We start from the raw sequence: 18,406 nt of genomic DNA on the forward strand, positions 1-18,406 counted from the left end.
ACAATACACAAAGGATTCCAATACGGTGTAGAAATGACAGTGATATATGCGCATACAAGGTATGGTGGGAAGAGAGGTGGGTCCTAATTCAGCCTGAAGGACTGGATCAGTACTTTCATAAGGAGTTGGCATGTAAATTGGTTCTTAAAGAAGGAATAAAAAGTTGCCTAGGCAAAGATTCTAGACAGAAAGGAAGAACATTCTAAGCAGAAACAGCTCATCCCCTGGTTCTAGGGGACCAGTGAGGGAAATGACAAGAAGAGGTCTCAGTTCAGTCTTTTTCACACTCACACTGTAACTTAAGTTGCCTAAATGAGCTTATTGCTCAGTGTGATCAGACAATAGATGGTGGGCCTGGAAAGCCTTAAGGGAACTGTATTTCTCTGCATCTTAAAGACAGAGGAAGTACCAACTGTCTCAGCGTCGGACACCATTGCAAAGTCAGCAGAAATTATTTGGTGCTTCCTTCCTTGAGCACTACACTCACCTCATATACCTATTTCCCTTCTATGCCTACAACTTGATGTTCAAGCTGGTTTTAGAAAAGGCAGAGGAACCAGAGATCAAATTGCCAACATCTGTTGGATCATCAAAAAAGCAAGAGAGTTCCAGAAAAACATCTACTTCTGCTTTATTGACTATGCCAAAGTCTTTGACTGTGTGGATCACAAGAAACTATGGAAAATTCTGAGAGAGATGGGAATACCAGACCACCCGACCTGCCTCTTGAGAAACCTGTATGCAGGTCAGGAAGCAACAGTTAGGACCAGGCATGGAACAACAGACTGGTTCCAAATAGGAAAAGGAGTACGTCAAAGCTGTATATTGTCACCCTGCTTATTTAACTTATGTGCAGAGTGCATCATGAGAAACGCTGGGCTGGAAGAAACACAAGCTGAAATCAAGATTGCCGGGAGAAATATCAATAACCTCAGATATGCAGATGACACCACCCTTATGGGAGAAAGTGAAGACGAACTAAAAGCCTCTTGATGAAAGTGAAAGTGGAGAGTGAAAAAGTTGGCTTAGAGCTTAACATTCAGAAAACAAACATCTGGTCCCATCACTTCATGGGAAATAGATGGGGAAACATTGGAAACAGTTTCAGACTTTATTTTTTTGGGCTCCAAAATCACTGCAGATGGTGACTGCAGCCATGAAATTAAGACGCTTACTCCTTGGAAGGAAAGTTATGACCAACCTAGATGGCATATTCAAAAGCAGAGACATTACTTTGCCAACAAAGGTCTGTCAAATCAAGGCTATGGTTTTTCCAGTAGTCATGTATGGATGTGAGAGTTGGACTGTGAAGACAGCAGAGTGCCGAAGAATTGATGCTTTTGAACTGTGGTGTTGGAGAAGACTCTTGAGAGTCCCTTGGACTGCAAGGAGATCTAACCAGTCCATTCTAAAGATCAGTCCTGGGTGTTCTTTGGAAGGACTGATGCTAAAGCTGAAACTCCAGTACTTTGACCACCTCATGCGAAGAGCTGACTCATTGGAAAAGACTGATGCTGGGAGGGATTGGGGGCAGGAGGAGAAGGGGACGACAGACGATGAGATGGCTGGATGGCATCACCGACTCGATGAACGTGGGTTTGGATGAACTCCGGGAGTTGTTGATGGACAGGCAGGCTTGGCATGCTGCAATTCATGGGGTTGCAAAGAGTCGGACACGACTGAACGACTGAACTGAACTGAACTGAACTGAGTTCCTTTTCCGGGTAAATATCAAAAGATGTACAGCAGACTGCAGGAACAGAGGGAGAACGACAGAGGGCGCTGCTCCCTTTCGTTGGTGGCTTGATAATAAATTCATCTTTCAATTCTGAGAACCTTTCTCTCTTGCTCATCCTACAGCATGATCCTGTAGGGGAGTTTGTCTTGCATAACACACGAACCAAGATTTTCTTGAAGATTTCAACAAAGGATCAAGAAAGGAAAGGAGTAGTTTTTTCAACTTTCGTGTATCCCCAAACTTAGCCTCCACGGCTTCTGAGCCAGCTATGCTCTCAGCTTTGTGCTTAGGACTTGTGACCTTGTTGATAATGCGTGAGTAACGTTTATTTAAAATTTCTAAGATGTTCTAATCCTTTGTTTTAGGATGTCATGTAACCTCTATCAAGCGGGAGATGGTCTCTCTTCCTTAGCCAACTTAACAAAGTCTTACTGTGTGTGTGTGGTTTTCTTTTTCTTTAAGGAGGGACCAGTGCAGACTCGGTGACCCAGACAGAAGGTGTTGTTACCCTCCCCGAGACGGCATCTCTGACTCTGAAGTGTACTTATCAGTCCAGCTATTCAGTTTCTCTTTTCTGGTATGTCCAGTACCAAAACAAAGAGCTTGAGCTGCTCCTGAAAAGCTCATTAGGAAACCAGAAGGTGACCAGCAGAGGCTTTGAAGCCACTCATATCTCGAGTGACAGCTCCTTCCACCTGCAGAAATCCTCCGTGAAAACATCAGACTCAGCTGTGTACTACTGCGCTCTGAGTGACACAGTGAGAGAGGCTGCAAGGGGAGCTGAACACAAACCCAAGGGCACAGATGGGGTCAGGCTGTGGGCAGCTCTCCAGAGTTCTATGCTAGAGGCATCGTCAAAGTACTTTCAGCTCTGAAGCTCAGAGCTAAGAACCTTGGAATTCTTGGATTGCCCTACAGAGAGGAATCTGGGGTTCAGTTCAGTTCAGTCGCTCAGTCGTGTCCGACTCTTTGCGACCCCATGAATCGCAGCACGCCAGGCCTCCCTGTCCATCACCAACTCCCAGAGTTCACTCAAACTCACGTCCATTGAGTTGGTGATGCCATCTCATCCTCTGTCATCCCCTTCTCCTTCTGCCCCCAATCCCTTCCAGCATCAGAGTCTTTTCCAGTGAGTCAATTCTTTGCATGAGGTGGCCAAAGTACTAGAGTTTCAGCTTCAGCATCATTCCTTCCAAGGAAATCCCAGGGCTGATCTCCTCCAGAATGGACTGGTTGGATCTCCTTGCAGTCCAAGGGACTCTCAAGAGTCTTCTCCAACACCACATTTCAAAAGCATCAATTCTTCGGCGCTCAGCCTTCTTCACAGTCCAACTCTCACATCCATACATGACTACTGGAAAAACCATAGCCTTGACTAGACGGACCTTCGTCGGCAAAGTAATGTCTCTGCTTTTGAATATACTATCTAGGTTGGTCTTAACTTTTCTTCCAAGGAGTAAGCGTCTTTTAATTTCATGGCTGCAGTCACCATCTGCAGTGATTTGGGAGCCCCCAAAAATAAAGTCTGACATTGTTTCCACTGTTTCCCTCTCCTTTTCCCATGAAGTGATGGGACCAGATGCCACGATCTTCGTTTTCCTAATGTTGTTCCTTTAAGCCAACTTTTTCACTCTCCTCTTGCACTTTTATCAAGAGGCTTTTTAGTTCCTCTTCACTTTCTGCCATAAGGGTGGTGTCATCTGCATATCTGAGGTTATTGATATTTCTCCTGGCAATCTTGATTCTAGCTTGTGTTTTTTCCAGTCCAGCATTTCTCATGATGTACTCTGCATATAAGTAAAATAAGCAGGGTGACAATATACAGCCTTGATGTACTCCTTTCCCTATTTGGAACCAGTCTGTTGTTCCATGTCCAGTTCTAACTGTTGCTTCCTGACTTGCATACAGATTTCTCAAGAGGCAGGTTAGGTGGTCTGGTATTCCCATCTCTCTCAGAATTTTCCACAGTTTCTTGTGATCCACACAGTCAAAGGCTTTTGCATAGTCAGTAAAGCAGAAATAGATTTTTTTTTTTTCTGGAACTCTCTTGCTTTTGCGATGATCCAGCGGATGTTGGCAATTTGATCTCTGGTTGCTCTGCCTTTTCTTAAACCAGCTTGAACATCAGGAAGTTCACGGTTCATGTATTGCTGAAGTCTGGCTTGGAGAATTTTGAGCATTACTTTACTAGCGTGTGAGATGAGTGCAATTGTGCGGTAGTTTGAGCATTCTTTGGCATTGCCTTTCTTTGCGACTGGAATGAAACTGACCTTTTCCAGTCCTGTGGCCACTGCTGAGTTTTCCAAATTTGCTGGCATATTGAGTGCAGCACTTTCACAGCATCATCTTTCAGGATTTGAAATAGCTCAACTGGAATTCTGTGGGACAGTGTAAAGAGGAACCTAAGTGCTTTTCTCCAGAAATGCCTGTTTTCGGCCCATTCACATTCCCCCAAAAGGCACAGAATCCCTTGAAATGTCATTAACTCTTTGGTGACAATTCAGTTGATATATACTGAAATATCTCACAACTTGTTAATGAAAACTCCCAGGAACATTGTTAATGGATGACTGTGTGATCTGGAAGGAAGTCTCTGGTTTTAATAATTCAGGCTATTTGTATGTCTTGCTGAGATACAAATCTCCAGACACTTCATCTTCAGTGACTAAGAGCTTTATTCTCTCTTCCGTTGACTTTTCCATCCCTATGGCTGCTACAGCAATGCTGCTACCTAAGTAAGCTCCAGGAGGAGAGTTTTCTGACAAGATAATCCTTCTGACAATGGCCCTGTGGGTCAGAGCAGCCCAGTTGGTAAATATTGCAGGCATGTTGTGTATTGTTTGTATTCAAACAGGATACAGGATATTCTCTTTGCCAATAATAATGTCACCTCAGGGGAAATCTATTCATCAGTCATATTTCTGACATATGGAAAAAGTGTTTATGTACTCTTACAATAAGCTATCTTTGGAGTGGAGTGAGCTTTTCCCCTGCTCCAAGAAACTAGGAGAAAGTATCACCCACTCCCAAGGCAGGAACCTCTCCCCATTCCTCTGCCCATGAGCAGGAATGTGGAGCCCCTTGGGTCAGCGCTCTGCAACAATCATGCCCAGTGCACAGAGCATCCCCTCTGCATCTCTGAAGGTTGAACTCCTGTCTGCGCCTTTGGGGATCAGCCTTTCTGGAAGGACAGTGGGGGACACAGAAGGTGTGGAAAGAGATATGTTTTACCGCCAGGCAGTCAGGGAGATGTGGCCTAGACACTGATTATTTGTCATCTCATAATTTATAAACACAGCAATCAAAATACAGAGTTTAATAGTTAGAATAGTTTTAATGGTCCTGGAGGAGGTAGTCCCCATCCTCATTTAACAGCGTGCATGTCTGGACACCCACCTGAAGTTCAGTGCAGACTTCCTCCCGAACATCCTAGAGTCCTGCACACTGGGTGTTGGCCACCTGAGCACTGGGGCTTCAACATCTTGGTAAACAGGCCAGAGAAAGGGAGAAGGAGATGAAAAAACAAAAATAAATCTTACAATGGAAAAAAAAAGTGTTCAGGCAGGGTTTATTTCCCTGGTGGTAACTGTATCAGCTCCCTACTTCTGGTCTGATCTCTCATTCCACATCTCTGGGTCCAGGCTAGTGGGACTACAGACAGAGCAGAGGATTTTTTTTTTTTTTTTTGCTTACCTGCTCCTCAGTCAACTGAAAACAATTTGATATAGGAATCACGTCTGTTGGACCCTAGCGATTCCTGAACATGCACAAAAGTTTAAGAGCACCTAAGTGACCCGCTGAGCCAGAGAGTCCTACCAGCATGATAACTTGACTCAAGACCCTAATTTTAGGGGCAATTTTGGTTCAGGGGATAGGGCTCTGCACTCCCAAAGCAGGGGTCCCAAGTTCAGTCTTTGGTTAGAGAACTAAACCTCACAAGCTGAAGCTAAGACCCAGGGCAGCCATAAACAAATAACAACTCAACAAACAGCTGTGAATTTAAAAGTAACTCTAATTTTAGTAGAAGTTCATTAAACTGGTGAGAAAATCTCTGTAGGTGGAAAGGTACATTTCAAGAAGATTGTTCTTGAAATTGCTCTTAGTTCAAGTGACCAAGTCATAGCCATTGTTACTGGATTGACAGCACTGCCCTGAAAACCCGTGTGAGGCAACCTCACACCTGACTGCAGCCAGAGTCTCCATGCCTTACAATGGTTTATGTCAGCAAAGAACAATGTTTTGACTTCTTACCATAATACAACCATACTTTCCATAAAGTAAATCCTAGAAAAAGCAGCAGCTATGAAATGACTTTGTTATATCTTCTGCTGGGTTCACTCCACTTGCACAAATAATTGCACAGGAACCTCGACAAACAGGCTGATAGACACTGAGCAGAGAGTTCTTTCCACTGAGATTCCTGAATCTCTAATAAAATAAATAAACAGGAGCCTGATAAACAGCACACACATGCCTTTGAAATGAAGCAAGCCTGGTTAATATATTAAGCATCTGAACTTGACTGACTCAAAAAAATACTTAGTTGAATTAAAACAAGAATATGACAAGTGCTATCATCCAAGTATGGTCCAGGGGCCCCAAAGGAGATCTTTTCAGGGAGGTTTACCAAACTCACTGAGGTTTCTCTCTTTTATTGCAGATTGTCACTCAGCCCAAGATTCACCTTGGATCTCCTCCCTCCTCATGCTACCGCCTTGCCCTTGTCTCTCCCTTTCTCTCTTTTGTCCACATCCCTCCTCTCTTGTACAGTGGTCCACAAATTTCTAGGTTCCATCTCAATCCCACAGTGAGACAGTTTTGGTAAATCCCTCCTGCCCTGGTGCCTGGAAGCTGCCTCCATGAAGTACGCTGGGCAATGTCAGTGCTCATCTCATCTGTCTTCCTTATCTCTGTGCTCCCTGATGTACAAGATCCAAAATTTGTTTCATATATTTTGTCCAGTTTTCTAGTTGTAAGGTCAACTCTACCTTTAACTGTGAAAAAGAAGTAATGTTAATTTTTTGGGGGCATTTTTACAACTGTGTCATTTTATGATGGTAGGGTATGTAATAATAACCTTATCATTAACCACACATTATTTGACACCTGCCATAGGTAAGATTTCCTCCATGGCATGTTGACTGAGTCTTGGGGATGAACAGAGCTAGTTCAGGTAAGAACTTGAGGAGAGGAGGGAGCACTTTACATTCAGGAGGATCCTTCTCTGACCCATGGAAATCTTGGAGACGCATGGAAGGAAGAAATCTGACTATTCCATCTAGAAATTGTAACTGGGGTTTCTTGCGAAGCTAGAGATACCTGTACCATGCAAAAAATTATGGAAGTAATAATAGAATATTTCCCTAAGCACGCTTATGTTTAGGACTCTCTTCTTAGGGTCCTGTCCCATTCTCCTATATGTACCCCACAAGCTATTATCAGGAGAAATAGGTCAGACTCGACTGTGGTGCAATTTTCAAGATCACCACCAGAGGGCGGGGCTTCCTTCAGATGCGGTTCCTCATTGTATTCAGGAGCTGGTTCACTTGCCTGCTTTGTAGCCACAAGACAGAATATTGCTGCAGTACAGAAAGGGGCTCTCAGTTTCTGAGCGAGGAGCTTCTGTAATATCCAGATGGAGACTAGATTTATTAGATTTGTGTGTTCCACGGAACAAGGATCATTTTCTTTTGCGAACATGCATCTTGTCACTCACTCAGTTCTTCTGATCATCTTAATATTCAGTAAGTAACATTTTATACTACATGTTAATGATTTTTCATTTTTCTATGATTATAGGTAAGTTTTATTTTTCTTCTCTGGCTGAAAACTCTCCTCCTGTACATTTCTACTATAACAAAGTGATTTTCTTCCAGGAGGGACCAATGGTGACTCAGTGAACCAGACAGAAGGCCCAGTGACTGTCTCAGAGGGGGCTCTCATGACCCTGAACTGCACTTACCAGATTGCTAATTTGGCACCCTATCTTTTCTGGTATATCCAGCATCTCAACAAAGCTCCTCAACTCCTCCTGAAGGGCTCGATATCAGACCCGAAGCCAAAGAGTGAAGGTTTTCAGGCCACTCTTGTTCAGAGTGACCGGTCCTTCCACCTGCAGAAACGGGCAGTGCAAGCATCAGACTCGGCTGTGTACTACTGTGCTCTGAGTCACACAGTGACACAGGGCTGCGGGGGAGCTGAGCACAAACCCAGAGTGCAGATGGGGCTCTGGCTGTGGGCAGCCCTGCAAGGGGGTGGCTCTTTCTGTCTTAGGTGTTTATGCTAGCTGTGCTGTTGTTTATGTGCTAAGTCATGTCCGACTCTTTTGCGACCCTGTGACTGTAGTGGGCTCTTCTGTCCATGGGATTTCCCAGGCAAGAAGATTGGAGTGGGTTGCCATTTCTTTCCCTGGGAATTATCCCAACCCAGGAATGGTACCCATGTCTCCTGTTTGTCAGGCAGATTCTTTACCACTGAGCCACCTGGGAAGCTCTCATTTTATGCCAGAGGAATCATCAAAGTACTTCCAGCTCTGAAGCTCAGTGCCAAGAAGCCCACAATTCTTGGACTGGTCTACAGAGAGGAATCTTGGAGGAACAGTGAAAAGAGGAATCTAAAAGGCCTTCTCCAGAAATGCCTGTTTTTAGCCCAGTCACATTTCTCCAGATGACATAGAATTCCTGGAAGTGACGTCAACTCTGTTCAATGACAATTCAGTTGATATATGCTGAAATATGTCACAACCTGTGATGAAAACTCCCAGGGCACCTCGTTCATGGATGAATATATGGCCTTGAAGCTGCTGTCTCAGTGTTATAATTCAGACCAGAATTGTGTGTCTTGCTGAGTTTCACCTGCAGACACTCCATCTTTAGTGATTGGGACTACACTCTCTCTCCTTGACTTTTCCACCTCTTATGGTTGCTCAAGAAAAGCTGCTGCTGTGAGTCCCATGAAGATGGTTTCCTGAGAGAATATTCAGAATTTTCTGTCAAGGGCCCCGTGGGCCAGAACAGTCTAGTCAGTGAACCTTTTGTGCATGAGGTGTCTTGCTTATATGTTGGTGACACAGCTCCACCCGCATCTTGTCATCATGGCAGCTCTTTACAGAATGCTGGGTCATGATCCCGATTCTGGTCTTGAGGATCTGTGCTGTGAGAAATTCTGGACATAAGCATGACCACAGAACCTGACATATTACTATATCGGTGTGTTGAGGCCTCTGATCCTTTTGAAATGTGTCAAATTCAGTGACCAAGCAAACACTCAGTCCATTAGTGAAAAGAGGGCACCATGGACTTTTGTTGACCGGGATTCTAAATTCTTGACATATTCACAGTGTTCCCACAGCAGAGGAGCAGAAAACAGAGAAATGTGTGGCTCTCACTGTAACTTGCAATGAATGAAACTCACCGAGAGAAATTCGTCCTGGCATTCTGGAGTCTCTGATCCTCACCTATGCTTTATCCTCTTGCATGATTCTGTGGGACTGACAGGTAAAGATGAAGGCTTTGCAGAGCCTGAACCTTCTGTGATTTCAGAGCCTCTTCTTAAGAAAAAGAAAATAAAATTACAAATCAAGTTTCTTGGGCCCAGGACACTAAGGGATCCTGAGACACAAGATGAATTTGCTTCATGGTAAACTCTCTTCATAAATCTTACCTCTTTAAGATCAAAGCATTATAACCATCTTACTTTGCCCTGATATTGGCAGATTAGAACCCCCCAGGACTCTTTCTGTCCCAGCACTTGATCTGTAATTAATATGAGTATTTTCAGCTCCATCACTTTTTGAATAACAACTTTATAATGATAATTCACATATCATCACTTTCTCGCTTTTAACTGTACAGCTAAGTGGTGTTTAGCATGTTCACAGAGTTGTGCAGTCATCTGCTGCTGATAAGTCGCTTCAGTCGTGTCGAACTCTGTGAGACCCCATAGACGGCAGCCCACCAGGGTCCCCCATCCCTGGGATTCTCCAGGCAAGAATACTGGAGTGGGTTGCCATGTCCTTCTCCAATGCATGAAAGTGAAAAATGAAAGTGAAGTCACTCAGTCGTGTCCGACTCTTAGCAACCCCATGGACTGCAACCTACCAGGCTCCTCCATCCATGGGATTTTCCAGGCAAGAGGTCATCAGTACTATCTGATTCCAGAACACCACCGCAGGAAGAAACTTTGTACCCATTAGTGGTCACTCCCATTCCCCGTTTCCCCCAGACACGGGCATCCACTCCTCTGTTCTCTGTCTCTGTGGATGTGACGGTTCTGGGCGTTTCCTAGAGATAGGATCAGCTCGCATATGACTGTTTGTACCTGTCTTCTTTCGCCTCGTGGAATCTCTCCATGGCGTGTCTCCATATCAGCTCTTCACTATGCCTTATGGTCACTTAATAGGCTGCTCTGCGATATTACCTATTCTCCTTATCCATTCTTCACTTGAATGATTGTTTTGGAAACATTTTAGTTATTTCCACTTTTTAGCTCTTTTAAATGATGCTGGTATGAGCACTCATGTGCAGGAGCTCTATTGCTCTAACCGAATGTACTTTCAGTTAGAGGTTTGACATTTTGTGTTTTCATATTTGTTTCATTTCATTTTGCTTTATTTGATACCAACATTTCCTTATGGATGTGAAATGAGTAAGTACAAGAGAAAATGCTCTTTAAAATTATGCTTTCATGCTTACATGAGATATAATCATTCCAAGCTATACCTGCATTCACTCAGGAAAACTTTTTGAGCGCATACTCATATTTGTCAGTAACATGAATAAGTGTTGAGAATATAGTATACATGACCGAGTCTCCTGCTTCAGGATTGTATTGCTTTAAGACACCACACATGTCTTAAAATAATGTTTCTTTCACAAATCATTTTATTCACTCACTGAGCTCTGTTTGTTCCCATTATGTGACATTGATAGGTTTATGGGCAATGGGCTAAGCTTTTAAAATCCCTCTCCACCTCTTCATGTAGATACTAGGAAACTTCCAATTTAAAAATCTTAAAATTGAAGTGTAGAGATGTTTAGTAACTTAATCAAGTTTACATAACCAGTTAGGAGCAGAGCTTGGGTAGGATGTCAATCTTTCTGATGCATGACTAATATTCTTAAAATCTAGTTGATAGAACCACCATGAAAACTGTTTTTTTTTTTTTTGGTTAAATATCATTGCCTTCTTAGAATTTTATAATTTTTGAAATTTTCATTTGTTGAAAAATAAGTTAATGCAGTAATCAAAACTGTACTTTACTCAATGGGCAATCACAAGAGTATATATATATATTCCTGAATACAGAAACCAAAAAGTTGCAGTCATCATCATTTATGTCTTTGAACATAAAGTTGCTCAGATTCTCTGTGATTGAATAACCTGCTTATTCCAGGGCTTATAGCTGAGCCTCAGTAGCCATATGAAAGGGGCATACATTACAGGTCTTTGCCATATAAATGAGGACTATATTTTTCAAATAAAAAAACCCCTTTGTGTGGCAAATATGTCTCCTCACTGGGACTGTAAGACACAGCATTTTCTGTTCTGCTACAGTGTATATCTTATGAAAGCAAACTCTTTTTTAGACAGTTAGTAAATATGGGTCTAGGCTTCCCCGGGGGCTCAGTGGTACAGAATCCGCCTGACGATGCAGAAGATCTTCTTCAGGAGGAGTTCAACCCCTAGGTCGAGCAGATCCCCTGGAGAAGGATATAGCAACCCACCCCAGTATTCTGGTCTTGGAAGTCCCATGGACAGAGGAGCCTGGTGGGTTAGAGTTCATGGGGTTGCAAAGAGTCGGGCACAACTTAGCGATTAAACAGCAACAATACGGGCATGATGAGGAAGTTTCATTGCTTTTTCTCAAACATTAGTAATTTGTGCCAAAACAGAAACTTTCAAATGCAATTTTTTCTCAATAAAAAAGCCTAAAATCTAGTGTTTGCTTTAGTGGCTTCACAAATTTCTAGGGTTTTCAAGTGAAAGCTACCTGATAAAGCTGAGAGGGAGGGTAAAAAGAATGCTGATCCATCTTCCTCTCTAGCATTAAGCAAATTGGTTTATCAAGAATTCTCCAGGTCAGAATCCTGGAGTGGGTAGTCATGCCCTTCTCCAGGGGACTTTCCCAACCCAGGGATCAAACCCAGGTCTTCCACATTGCAGGCGGATTCTTGACCAACGGAGCCCTTATGAAGAAGAATACTTTTAAAATTTTGATGACCTTGGTCTTACATGTTTTCATGGACCCATGTCTAGAGCAGTGAGACACAACTCCCAATATTTAAGATGTCAAAGAGTTTTAGACTATGATGCTAGCAACAGATGTCAATAGAGATTGAACTCTGCTGGCATTTCTAACAGGATTTCTGTTGCTTTTGATAATGCTTTGGCTTCGGATTTGTGTATTTTCAGGGTTTTTCTTATCCTAATTTACACCACAATTAATGGGTGTGGTTTGGAAGAGTTGAGGATGATTCAGAAATACACGTATTGAGTTTTAACAGGAGTTCTTATATTTAGGCACTGACTAAAATTTTCTGAATTTACTTTTGTTTACACAAATACACACATGTAAATTGTGATCACGTACACATGTATTTTTCCCCCTTGCCGCTATTTAACATGGCACACACTTGACAGATTTTGTGATGCAGAGGCAAGACATGAAATCATTCATAGACAACAAAATATTTCGCAGGTAACTTTTACCAGATTCCATAGGAGGCAGAGACAAAGATTGCAGTGAAAAATTCTGCCTTTCTGTTAGAGTGGAAACCCCATTGTTCCTTTTGATTCTCTGATCCAAAGAATGAACTGAACATGATTCCATTTTACCACTGTTTATTTCTAGTCTGAGAGTGTTCTAATTTGACAAACTGATGTGCAGAAGTCTAGCATTGCCCTCCTAGAAAGGAAGCGTGAGACACGACACAGACACACTGCCCTCCAGCTGCTGACTCAGTTTCCTGCATGGAGCAGAAGCGTCTCACAGCCCAGGAGCTCTGCCTGAACCTCTTGAGCACAGGGTGCAGAATTCAGACCTGGATCTGAAATGGAGCAGAGGATGCGTCACTGCAGGGAGGAGCTGCCCATGTGCTGGTTGCCAGTGCGCCGAGGGCGGGCAGAGCCTCTGTCTGTCTTGGTGAGGGTGGCCACACACAGGACTCATGCCCTCTCTCAGTGCCAAGGTTGTGGGGAGGGCAGATCAGTGTTACTGATGCATCTTGAAAGGCAGGGATAATGGGCAATGGAATCGGGGCATTAGGTCCTAAGCCACTTCATCCCCTATACCATCATGGTTGTAGGTAAAGGCTCTTTCCTGCAGGATCCAGCATGACCCAGAAGGTAACTCAAGTCCAGTCTGCAATTTCTGTGGTGGAGGAGGTTGCAACCTTGGACTGTGTATATGAAGCTAGCAGTTATGGCTATTATTTAAAAATCAGACATCACATTGAAAACTGGATTTCAAGGTACTCTGTAAAAATATCTAAGAGCACAATATCCTCTGGCTGCTGCTGCTGCTGCTAAGTCGCTTCACTCGTGTCTGACTCTGTCTGACCCCAGAGACGGCAGCCCACCAGGCTCCCCAGAATCCCCCTGGGATTCTCCAGGCAAGAACACTGGAGTGGGTTGCCATTTCCCTCTCCAATGCATGAAAGTGAAAAGTCAAAGTGAAGTCCCTCAGTCATGTCCCACTCCTAGCGACCCCATGGACTGCAGCCTACCAGGCTCCTCCATCCATGGGATTTGCCAGGCAAGAGTACTGGAGTGGGGTGCCATTACCTTTGGTAGAGGTCAAAAGTCATGTTTGACTACATAATGCCTTTGATATAGACTCATTTTATGTTTAAAATCTATGCAGATTTACCATTTACAACTTGAAAAGCCAAAAGAAAATTTTAATTTATTAGTCATAATATAGAAGCTGATCCACAAAGCAAACAAATCTGAATTAACATCTCATGGAAATATATCTGGTTTTTTTTCCTGTGATTTTTATCATCACAGCATGGATCCCAGTGTGAGAAATTTCAGTATAGTTTATTCATTCATTCTTAGTTTTCTGGTCAGCATTGGGGAAACATTAGTTGGCAAGACAGATGTGATGTCTGCTTTGATGGAGCTCATGTTCCAGGGGGCTGTAGTAGTATCCAGTACTGGATAGTAGCAGAAAGGACATTAAAGCGCAGACTGTGTGACTTTAAGCAAGTCATTCTCTTCGACTTTCTGCTTCCTCGTCTGTAAAGTGTAAAGGTTAGTTATGAGCCTGCTGTTGAGTTAGTGTGAGTCGCGCAGTCGTGTGCAACTCTTTTGAGACCCTATGGACTCTAGGCTGCCAGGCTCCTCTGTCCATGGAATTCCCCAGGCAGGACGACTCGAGTGGGTTGGCAGTTTTTTTCTTCCAGAAGATCTTCCCAACCCAGGGACTGCACCTAGGTCTCCTGTATTGCAGACAGATATTATTTCCGTCTGAGCCACCAGGGAAGTCCTTTCCAAAATTTTACTCACTTCACAGGACCACTTAGTTCTCTACCCTTTTTGAGTTCCTAACACCCTCCCTGACTTAAGAAAGGACTATCAGATGTTGTAGAAGTTATCAAGGCGCTGCTCACATTGCTTCACAGTGTAATAAGAAGCCACGGGTGCAGGAAGAGAGTAGAGTGACATGGGAAGCCACCTGCCTTTAACACATCAGGAGCACTGTTCTGCATCGCTGGACTGGAGAGGCCGGTGGAAAAGGGAGAGGCATGCAGGCAGGAGGGGAGGACAGGCCCAGCCTTTGTTCTTTCATCCCGAACACTTTTGTATACATTTGATATCATCCTTAATAAAAGGATGAATTGAAATTAGCTGGATTCAAACCCTGTCATCTGCATCACAGCATGACTTCTGAGGTACTCCTTAGTCTCTCTGTGCATCAGTTTCTTAATAGGTAAAATGGCAATAATAGAACCTACTTTATGGACTTAAGAATCAAAATCATCTATATATCTCTATCTGTTTAAAATCATTATAAAATTAAATTATATATAAACACACCTGCCTGTGTGTTTTATATAAATAAAATATTAAGCACAGGTAAATATTACAGCATCTTGATACAGCAGGGATCACTCACTGATGACCATTATTAATATAAAAGGCAGAGTTTTTTCCAGTAGCTACATCAGATTTTCATTCATGACATTTTATTTTTTATAAGACAAAGTTTCCCCTTATTTTTCAGGAAAGGAACCAAAGCTCAGGGAAAAGCCAGGGCCGTGTTGGCGCTGCTAGGAATGTCGCCTACAGGGTTTGGTAGCCCTGTGGTCAATGTTCCCATCTCGGCAGCCCCTCCAGACAAGCCCCCGGTCCTGACAGAGACGAGCAGGTGACTTATGCTCAACATAAAAGTGCCCTTCTCAGCGCCAGGCAGGGCCACTTTAATTCCCCCGACTATATAACTGAAGGTGCATTTTCCCATATTTGTTAATAGATCAATGGAAAAATGCTCTAAGACATGATCACTATTCACTGCAGCCTTCAAACTGATTTGCTTTCAGCCTTGCACACAGTTAATTAACATTCAGCAAAGTTCCACATGTCAGGAGAAAAGATAATGAGGTAATGGCATTTTTTACCTAAAAAAAAAATACCGCTATTGGATAACTTGTGAGATACAAAATTTCTATGTAAGTTAACGAGAGATTTTTTTTTCCTGTTATTGTTTTAAGAGTATATAACACTTTTTCAATATAACTGAAACTTGACTGATTGATGAATTCATTTTCCCTGAGATGATGCAATCACTGGCAAAGAGGATATTCTCATCCTGTACCCAGTTTGAAGGCAGACTACCCTTGGAGTGGACTGAGTTTCTCACCTGCTCCAAGAAACTAGGAGAAAGTGTCAGCCCCTCCCAAGGCAGGAACCTCTCTCCACTCCTCTGCTCATGAGAAGGAATGTGGAGCCCCTTGGGTCAGCGCTCTGCATCTCTGCTACAACTGGGCCCATTGCACAGAGTTTACCCTGCGCATCTCTGTAGGCTGAACTGCTGTCTGCAACTTGGGGACCAGACTTTCTGTAAGGACAGTGGGGGACACAGAAGCAGAAAAGAGGTAGATGCTTTATTTCTGAGCAGTCTAGGAGATGTGGCATAAACACTGAATCATTGTCATTTAAAAATCTATAGGCACAACTATAAAAATGCAGAATTTAATAGTTATAATGGTTTTAATATTCCTGGAGGATGTAGTCCTCATCCTTATTTAATAGGGGGGATGTCTGAACACCCACCTGAAGGTAAACAGGTTTCCTCCAAACAACCTAGAGTCTTGCACACTGGGTTTTGGACCCGTGATCACTGGGGCTTCAACATCTTGATCAACAGGGCCTAGGAAGGGAGAGGGAGATGAAAATACAAAACGAAATCTGAACAGCAAAAGGAAAGTATCCAAGCAGGTTTTATTCCCCTGGTGGTAACTAGTCAGCACTCTACTTCTGGTCTGACCCCTCTTTCCACATCTCTGGGTCCAGGCTGGTGGGACCAGACAGGGCAGAGGATTTTTTTTTTTTTTTACCTGCTCCTCAGTCAACTGAGAGCAGTCTGAGATGGGAATCATGTCTGGTTTTGGTTTCCACGTTGTGGACAACTCTGTAAGTTTCCAGAATGAATGCTGGAGCCCAGGGATTCCTGAACACGCACACCAGTTTAAGAGAACCTCGGGGATCCGCCGAGCCAGAGAGTCCTGCCAGCATAACTTGACTCAAGACACTAATTTTGGCGGGGAACTTGGTCCAGGGGATACGACTCTGCGCTCTCAATGCAGGGGGCCTGAGTTTGATCCTTGATCAGGGAACTAGATCTCACAAGAGGAAATGAAGACCGAGCACAGCCAAAAAAAAAAAAAAAACAAACAAACAAAAAACAGAACAGCTCAGCAAACAATTGTGCATTAAAATAATACCCTAATTTTAGAAAAACAGGTCATTTTGACTGTTGAGAAATTCTATGTCCATTGTTAAGTATCGTTTGAAGAAGACATCTTTTGTTCAACTGACTTGGTCATTACCATTTAGAAACATTTATTTTTAATTGGAAGATAATTGGAAAGCCACAGGTAAAAGGATGACAGTAGAAACCTTTCCAACTCGATACACAAAATAAATTCAAAATGGATTAATGACTTAAATGAAGGCCAGAATCCATCAAACTCTCGGAGGAAAACAGGCAGTACACTCTTTGACATACTTCACAGCACGATCCTCTTTGACCCACCTCCTAGAGTATTGGAAATAAAAACAAAAATAAACAAATCAGAGATACGTGTAAAAATTATGGAAGTAATAATAGAATATTTCCCTAAGCATGCTTATGTTTAGGACTCTCTTCTTAGGGTCCTGTCCCATTCTCCTGTATGTACCCCACAAGCTATTATCAGGAGAAATAGGTCAGACCAGACTGTGGTGCAGTTTTCACGATCACCACCAGAGGGCGGGGCTTCCTTCAGATGCGGTTCCTCATTGTATTCAGGAGCTGGTTTCACTTGCCTGCTTTGTAGCCACAAGACAGAATATTGCTGCAGTACAGAAAGGGGCTCTCAGTTTCTGAGCGAGGAGCTTCTGTAACATCCAGATGGAAACAAGATTTATTAGATCTGTGTGTTCCACGGAACAAGGATCGTTTTCTTTTGCGAACATGCATTCTGCCACTCACTCAGTTCTTCTGATCATCTTAATATTCAGTAAGTAACATTTTATCCTACATGTTAATGATTTTTAATTTTTCTATGATTATAGGTAAGTTTTATTTTTCTTCTCTGGCTGAAAACTCTCCTCCTGTACATTTCTACTATAACAAAGTGATTTTCTTCCAGGAGGGACCAATGGTGACTCAGTGAACCAGACAGAAGGCCCAGTGACTGTCTCAGAGGGGGCTCTCATGACCCTGAACTGCACTTACCAGACTGCTGGTTTTTCTCCCTATCTTTACTGGTATATCCAGCATCTCAACAAAGCTCCTCAACTCCTCCTGAAGGGCTCGATGTCAGACCCGAAGCCAAAGAGTGAAGGTTTTCAGGCCACTCTTATTCAGAGTGACAGGTCCTTCCACCTGCAGAAACGGGCAGTGCAAGCATCAGACTCGGCTGTGTACTACTGTGCTCTGAGTGACACAGTGACACAGGGCTGCGGGGGAGCCGAGCACAAACCCAGAGTGCAGATGGGGCTCTGGCTGTGGGCAGCCCTGCAAGGGGGTGGCTCTTTCTGTCTTAGGTGTTTTATGCTAGCTGTGCTGTTGTTTATGTGCTAAGTCATGTCCGACTCTTTTGCGACCCTGTGACTGTAGTGGGCTCTTCTGTCCACGTGATTTCCCAGGCAAGAAGACTGAAGTGGGTTGCCATTTCTTTCCCTGGGAATTATCCCAACCCAGGAATGGTACCCATGTCTCCTGTTTGTCAGGCAGATTCTTTACCACTGAGCCACCTGGGAAGCCCCTGTTTTATGCCAGAGGCATCATCAAAGTACTTCCAGCTCTGAAGCTCAGTGCCAAGAACCCTGCAATTCTTGGATTGGTCTACAGAGAGGAATCTGGGAGGAACAGTGAAAAGAGGAATCTAAAAGGCCTTCTCCAGAAATGCCTGTTTTTAGCCCAGTCACATTACTCCAGATGGCATAGAATTCCTGGAA

The 18,406-nt window shown here is 43.3% G+C and overlaps 1 gene segment (V, D, J or C); it reads left to right on the plus strand.

The window, feature by feature from the left end:
* Nucleotides 1-17,417: 17,417 nt before the first annotated feature.
* On the plus strand, nt 17,418-18,029 carry LOC138096974 (T cell receptor alpha variable 18-like). The segment is given in 2 exon segments: nt 17,418-17,463; nt 17,596-18,029. Coding segments are annotated over 2 exon segments (480 nt in total).
* Nucleotides 18,030-18,406: the final 377 nt, after the last annotated feature.

Source organism: Capricornis sumatraensis, chromosome 2 (assembly GCF_032405125.1).
Source record: "Capricornis sumatraensis isolate serow.1 chromosome 2, serow.2, whole genome shotgun sequence".
NCBI classification, from domain to species: domain Eukaryota; kingdom Metazoa; phylum Chordata; class Mammalia; order Artiodactyla; family Bovidae; genus Capricornis; species Capricornis sumatraensis.